Source organism: Chrysochloris asiatica, unplaced genomic scaffold (assembly GCF_000296735.1).
Source record: "Chrysochloris asiatica unplaced genomic scaffold, ChrAsi1.0 scaffold00016, whole genome shotgun sequence".
NCBI classification, from domain to species: Eukaryota; Metazoa; Chordata; class Mammalia; order Afrosoricida; family Chrysochloridae; genus Chrysochloris; species Chrysochloris asiatica.
The window spans coordinates 3,116,266-3,124,224 of NW_006408534.1; the positions used below are offsets into that span (position 1 = coordinate 3,116,266).

The 7,959-nt window shown below is 40.4% G+C and overlaps 1 protein-coding gene across 4 annotated transcripts in view; it reads right to left on the reverse strand.

Moving 5' to 3' along the window:
• LTBP1 (latent transforming growth factor beta binding protein 1) overlaps positions 1 to 7,959 on the reverse strand; it is a 636,211-nt gene that overhangs the window by 382,465 nt on the left and 245,787 nt on the right. For 3 of the 4 annotated variants that reach the window (XM_006835155.1, XM_006835154.1, XM_006835153.1), the window contains exon 1: positions 5,488 to 5,710. In XM_006835155.1, coding sequence (XP_006835218.1) covers positions 5,488 to 5,710 — 223 coding nt within the window. Of the gene's footprint in view, positions 1 to 5,487; positions 5,711 to 7,959 lie in introns of those variants that run through there. The other variant, XM_006835152.1, reaches the window with a different exon arrangement.

Consider the following 7,959-nt stretch of genomic DNA (forward strand, 5'->3'; position numbering starts at 1 on the left):
CTGACTCATAGCAACCCTGCACAGGGTTTCTGAAGCTGTAAATCTTTACGGGAGCAGAAAGCCTCACCTTTCTCCCGCAGATCAGCTGGTAGTTTCAAACTTCTGACCTTGACACTGACAGTCCAACTCATGACCACTACGCTACCACAGCTCCATATAAATATATATATAAATCAATGTTCCCTTCCAAACAATGTAAGTCTAAAAGAAGAAATTCCTAATTCTGAAACTTGAAATGCAAGATGCTCCACCAAAGCCTTGTTCCAAACTACCTTCCCAGACTTGTCATCCAATTGCATGCTCTCTTTACTTGAGTGAAACCATCATAAAGACAGAAAGGATTGAGCAGCATTTCATTCTCCTACACATGAGGTTGTCATGAGGCATAGCCAACTCAGTGGCAACTAACAATGACTATTACCTTTTTGGCTTTCTACACTTAAAGAAAAATTGCCAATTCCCCCAAACCATTAGTAGGCTCTTATCCCAACACCTAACTCTCAGGGGCACATTATTTCTTCCCATGTTAACCTTACCACATGTCCCACCTCTCCTCCCCACCCATCTTGATTGTTGGCATTTACTAAAAATCAGTTCCACTGCCCCCAGACAAGTCCTCAATCAGATAGTAATCATCCATTCAGATCCCATTAATAGTCACCATGTTTAAGAATTAGCAACAGCAAGATGAACAGAACACAGAAACTGCATTCCCTCCTTTTTCTTTCTATACACTATTCCTCAGCTAGAAGTGATATCTCCCTGCTCTGGGGTTCACTTTATCAGCTTTCTCATTTGATTTAGGATTATTTAGGTATACTCATCTGTTCCTCAGAATATAAGCTCTTAGAGGGCAGCCTTATTATTTTTCTTGGCGCGTCTGGTACATTGATTATTCATAATTATTTGATATGTGGTCATAGGAAGCAACATGGGAGAGCTAGAGGTACTTAACTCAGAGATAAGAAAACCTGACTGAAAGTTACCTTTAAGTAAGCCACGGAAGCCTCAGTGCTCACATCTGCAAATTATGGAGACCACCATTTACCTTTCTCAAAGGTGATTTTTGGTTGCATGCCACTGAGTCAGTTGACTCATAGAGACCCTGTATAGGGTTTCGGAGGCTGTAAGTCTTTATGGGAACAAAAAGCTTCATCATTCTCTCAGGCAACAACTGATAGATTCGAACTGCTGACACTGCGGTTCGCGGCCCAATTCAGAATCCACTATGTTTCCAGGACTCCTTTTCTCAGAGATTGTTGTTGTTATGTGCCGTGGAGTCGGTTCCGACACACAGCGACCCTGTACAGGGTTTCCAAGGCTGTAAATCTTTACGGGAGCAGAAAGCCTCATCTTTCTCCCACGGAACAGCTGGTAGTTTCGAACTGTTGACCTTGCGGTTCAAAGCCCGATTCGTAACCACTACGCTACCAGAACTCATTTAAAGAGGTAGTCACCATCAAATGGAATAACATTTGTGAACACACTTTTTCAATTATCAACTGTTTTTTATTATTACCCAATTGTTGCTAAAAATCCTTTGTAAATCATCAGAGAGCAGCACCATGTAAACCTAATGAGTTAATTTTGCGATCATGACTACTCTCCGATGTCTCTACAAGTAAGTTATGCCAAGTGACACTATGACTGTATTTGAGATATTCTAGCTATTACAACATGAAGTCATACATTCTTCTTGTTGGAGGAACTTTAGGTTCTATAAACAATTTTAAAATCCCAAAAGGCCATCTTCATTATATCCTATGAAATAGAAATAATCCATTAAAGCAACAAGGGTCAACCTGCCAGCCCACCCAACTGGGCATATATTTCCATTCTTTAAATAAAGGTGGAGGGGGGCAGGTGAGTAGGAGGGAGCAAGGAAGTGATTGCTTGTGAAGATTGTCATAAAAAATATCATTAGTTATTAGAAACATCATTAGAATTAGAAATCTGCTTTATAGGATATGCTACATAATGTAAATATTCACATCACACCAGTATCATCGCTAAAAAATAAAGTTTACTCTAGAATCTCACAGAGGACTTCCTCTGGATATCTTCTTCACTTAACAATCACTTTTAGAGTCACGTTACTTGGAAGTTGCTTACGATCTTTGTCACTCAGTAGCCAAGAATTGAAACTCTATGTTTAATAGCCAGGGGGGAAAGACTTGTCTCTCTCATTTGAAGTGAAAAGTTACCATCCACTAGAAGGACCAACATAGAAGAAAAAAAATGGAAGGAGCAGCCATAACCCAAGTGCTTATTCAGAATACCCCGTCATATAATATTACCTGTGTTGCATGGCTGAGCACGATAGGTCTGGAGATGCTGTAGAACCAAAATGCACCCTATGGCCCAGAACTAAAACAAGATGAAGCCAGGAGTTGAACCCAGGTCTGTTGGCCTCTCACATCCTTTCTCTCTGTCTGAATTATACCATACAGTTTTCTCACAAGACATTATTCTATGAGGACTTTCACCTTGCCCCTCCCACACACATGGTCAAACTCTGGGAAGGTAAGGAACTAGATGGCATAAGGAGACTCAGGCTCTAGTCCTAGCTATCTAAGTGCAGCAAAGTCACTTAATCTTTCTGTCCCTGATGAGATACACAGATGAATTAATTATGGTGACTTTACTGTCACAGGAGTTCTGGTGGTCCTGTAGAACAAGCACTGGCCTGACAATTCAAATAAAGATTAGCATGTCAAACCTGCCAGTTACACAGTGGGAAAAAGACGAGGCTTTCTGCTCCCGTAAAGATTTAGGCCTCAAAAACCCTATCTGGGATTACTATGAGTTAGAACTGACTCAGTGACATTGGGTTTTATTGTGAAGTCCTTGTGATTTTCCTAACTCCTTAGAACAAGGGTCAGCACACTCTGTCATGGGAGCCAAAGGCAGTCTACTGAGTCTTTCTGTAACACAGATGCACACATTCACATGCAAACTGCCTGTGGGTGCTTATGCACTACCATGGCAGAGTTCAGTAAATGCAACAGAAACATAGTCCCATAGGCCTAAAAGTATGTATCACCTGGACCTTTACAGAAAAAGTTCACTGGCTCCTGCCTTTAGTGCTTTAAATATCAGAAGGAGTCCCTTGGTAATACAGTTAACATACTTGGCTGCTAACCAAAAGGTTATAGGCTTAAATCCACCCAGAGGTGCTCGGAAGAAAGGCCTGGCGATTTACCACTGAAAAATCAGCCACTGAAAACCCTAAAGGGCACCATTCTGCTCTGACACCCATGGGGTTGCCATGAGATGAATGAGAATCAGTTACGGTTGGTGTTTTTTTTTCCGTTTTGTTTTAATATTAGAGGAGGCCAACAAGTAATGATATATTTTTAATTTTCCTCAAACTGTACTATTTCCCATATGCCCATACTTGTTATTTGTCAAAAGACTTAACAGACAAGGAGGGGGCTTCAAAAAGTTTGTGGAAAAATGAATTTCAAAGATACAGAATTTTTCTAAGAATTATTTGGAGCCCCCTCATACACAAAAAGAGAGTGAGAGAGGTAACTAATAAATTCAAAAAATTCTTTTCATAGTTAATAAAATTATATAAAACGAGTCCAAAAAAAGAGCTCATGCTCCTAAAATGAATTAAATATATAAATATTTCTGAAGAATAGTCTATAAATTCTGCAAAATTACCATTCTTCACATTTGAAAAATTACAAAACTATCCTATATGTGAACCAAAATATAAACAGGAGAAGTACACAGCTCAGGATATAAATGAAATAGCTTTCGTGCTTTTCAATGTGAAACTATTTATTACTAAGCTCCTATCCCATTCTCCTTTTTAAAACTTTAAACTGCTCTGCCAATCCTTTCCTGGAATATTTTAACTCTGATTTTGGAAATTTTTTTTAAATAAATAATTGTGCTTAATCATCCAGCCCATAAGAACCTGTTAGGAATTGCCTTTTCCCTTCCCCTCCTTGTCCAGAGCACTTCAAAGAGATCCTGAAAATAATCTACCTTATTAATGATAAAAAGTTCTAGGAATTTAAAGATAACTGAATCCTAGAGGTGACTAAATACAATCCCATTTATTTTATGGGTGAGAAAAACTGAGGTCCAGAAATATTGACGGGCACACCCTGCACATTAGCTAGTTGGTGGTGGGACCAGGACCAAAATTCAGTCTCTCAATCAGCAGTTCAACACATAGCCTATCATACTTGGCTCCCTGCCCTGCTGAGCATAAAATGTCATTTGGCATCTAACAGCTGAGTTCTTTTCTGAATATGCCTGAGATCCCCCTATCACCACCAGAACATCTGCAATAGCCTCTTGAACAGTGTGTGCAGGCATATATGCTTTATCCAAGTACAGATGATCATGAATGCTGACTGGACCCTACCAGGGTTAGGAGACCCAGTAATGCAGCAGAACCGTCAAAGAGCTAACAAAGATTCCAAGCTGTACCTTGTATTTTGTCTTGATGAAAATCAGTTTGACACAGACACCCCCCTTCTCTTATCCCCAGACACACACTTCCAAGACTAAACAGCACTATTCCATAAAAAGACCAGATCTAGCCAGTGTTATTATCTGTCTGACATTTAGGTTATTCTTGTGAGTAACTCATATATAACATGGATGCCTGTGATTATTTGAGTACACATGGCAAACCATAATTGGTAAAAAAATAATAAAAGTCTTTTTTTTTTTTTTTTTCTGGGACAAAAATACTGTATTGCCTGACAACATGGCAGTGTGACAAAGCTCAGTGGACCATAATACTTTCTCAATTTACAAAAAAATAAAAAGGAAACAAAATTTTTTTAAAGAAGCAAAAAGCCCTTTATTTACAGCCAGTGATGATCATAATTCAAATTTAAATTCATTATGAAAGACTTAAAAGTTTTTGAGTGATGACAGTAATTCTCCCATTAGTATCTCTTCTCCTAAATCCATGTTATATATCAACTTATAACTCAGAGCAGAAACCTGGCAAAAGATGCGAGTCTATATCCCTTTCTATAGCTGGAACATAGATTTTTGACAAATTTCAGAAAGTGACATACTTTTTTAGGGCATGGCTATTTATAAAGTAAAAGTCTAAACTTCATCATCACCTACTATTTTTATGAGTTAAATCTAACTCAAACCCTGCTTATCATGGGCAGATAAAATCTGAAGCTGACCAATACAAATTTTACATCAGGTTTTTAATCTACAACCTGTCTTCTGCCCTACTATAGCTGCCCATGTCCACACGGCTGCATAAATGATAAACTGTAAGGAGCAATATTTTAGTTGCCATGTCTCTTAGAAGCCAAAGCTCAGGTTTAAAATGATTCAGAAAGTAACTCAAAAAGTTTCTGTTGAAGGATGTATACCCATACCCACAGACAGAAATGCATGCACATAAAGAGCAGTGTGAATGGAAGAGGTATCCAAGCGCTCCAAACTCATAACAATCTAGCCGGTAAGGACAGTGAGGGGACGGGAGGAACTCACCCACTCGGAAGTTCGTGGCCGTCAGCGTGTCGGCAGCGTGACCATTCTCACTAATGAGAGTGGTGGTATTCCCCTTCTCACAGCTGTTCTGACAGCTGCCTTTGGTGCAGGTCACTTTACAGATGCTCGGAGTAAAGACCACCTTGATGCGACCAGTGTGGTTACTCACTAGGAGCGGAAGCAGGGAGAAAAAGAACAACAAACACATCAGCTTAGTATCCATGAACTTTAAAAAAAAAAAAAAAAGGAAATTAAAAAAAAAAAGGAAAGAAAGAAAGGAGCGGGAAGAGGAAAGAGAGAGCCCACAACCCGAAAGGTTTAAGGAAAGAAGGAAGCCTTGAATGCTTGCTGCTCTGTATCCAGTGGTGTCTCTGAAACAGGAGTAGGAAGCTTAGCAAACAGAACTCTGGGATGCACTCCAAAACCACATTTGAAGTCGAGTCACTGGAGTGGGATTACTAACCACAATGCTGCACTTTATTCACGGGCAGACAAAGAGCAATACCGAGGGCACAACAGATTAAAGAGCCAACCCTGACAGGCAGATGTAATGCAAAGGGCTTGGCCATGAACCTAGTGGTGAATAAACGCTTGTGTCCTCAACTTGCATACTTTCCCTGTTTCTCCACTTATTAAGTCACTATTTGCAGCCCGACCCCTGGAAATGTTTTAAGCATGCGGCATGTCTGAAAACATCTGTCTCAAATCTCCTGGCACTTGGAGCTGAAGTGATCAAATCCTGTGACGCAGCTGCGGGAGCCCATTGCTTTTTCACAACTCCGGGGCATTATTTCTCCATAGGAATTGATGCAACATATATTTTGTTTTACTGAGAACAAAATCCATCTCAGAAAAAGTTAGATAAGGTGATAGGGCAAAAGGCTTGCCTCTGTTAAGACACGACCTTGAGGTCTCACGGTTGCTATTTTCAGACCACCTCAAGCAGGTACTTTTTTTTATGTCTCTGTAATATAGGAGTCAGTTCTGGTATAGCGCTGCAGGATAAAGCACTGTACCGAAAGGTCAGTTTGAATCGCAAGGTCAGCGGTTCGAGCCCACCAGTCATTCTGCGGAAGAAAGATAAGTCTTTCTACTCCTGCAAAGATTCACTGCTTCGGAAAACCTACACTGGGTCACCAGGAGTCGGAACCGATTCCACAGCACATAACAACAATAAATAATGGGGGGAAAGGTCTTTGTGGTATGGTGGGCTAAATGTTCGGCTACTACCAGGTCAGTGATTCAAACCGACCAGCAACTCCATGAGAGAAACATAAGGCTGTCTCTCAGAATGATTAACAGCCTTAGAAACCCAAGGGAGCCCCCTAGGGTTGCCATGAATCAGAATGATTTGATGACAAAGTGAATGATGGGAAAATGAAGTCCTGGTGGCATACTGACTAAGAACTTGGATGTTAAGTGAAAGGACAATGGTTCAAGCCTACCAGCCCTTCTGCAAGAGAGAGATGTGGCGGTCTGGTACCATACAGATTTGGTAGTGGTGGTGGTGGTGGTGTGATGTGGTATAGGTTCCAACTCACAGTGAACCTCCATAGGGTTTCCAAGGCTGTAAATCTTTACAGGAGCAGTAAGCCTCATCTTTCCCCCACGGAACAATTGGTAGCTTCAAACTGCTGATCTTGAAGCTAGCAGCCCATCCTATATGGTCAGTCTGAGTCCGAACTGACTCCATTTCCATAGGTTCTTTTGTGTTTGTTTTAGTGATGGATAACTCATCATTTACTACAACCCAGCACATTCTAGATAAAAACAGTTCCTATCCACTCTGGTCTTTTTTGAGCTGAAGTACGTTTTCACATTAACCTGCACCCATTAATCCTATTACAGCTGTTCATGGTCACACAATCTAATGTCTCTTCCACATTAAAATAATGATAACCCACTATTGAAACATAACTGTCATGGAATCAAAGAAAGTTACAGTGAGAAGGAAACTGAAGAGATAGGTTGGGTTGGTCAATTCATTTCACAGCGTGAAAAGATGATTCCTGCAGAGAAGAAGAAAAAGTCTCCATTCCTTCATTGTTCTCCAAGACTATTTCTCCATTGTCAGTAGCTGTAATAATAGAGATCCAAATACATCCATTGGCTGAAGTGGGGAGTTATCCCAGTGACCTTCCAGCACCTTGCAAAGAGCACACAACAGGAAGTAATGGGCCCACTATGAGTCAGAATCAAACTATATGGGTAATTTTTATTTTTCTAATGAAGGGTATCAATGCCAGTGTCAGTGGCCATTGAATCAATTCCAAGTTATGGCAATACCTTGTGTGTTATAGTACAGCTGTGCTCCATATGGTTGAATTTTCACTGATCACCAGACCTTTCTTTCTAAGTGCCTAAGGAAGATCGTAGAAGAATTGATGCCTTTGAATTGTGGTGTTGGAGGAGAATACTAAAAGTGCCGTGGACTGCCAAAAGAACCAATAGATCTGTTTTGGAAGAAGTGCA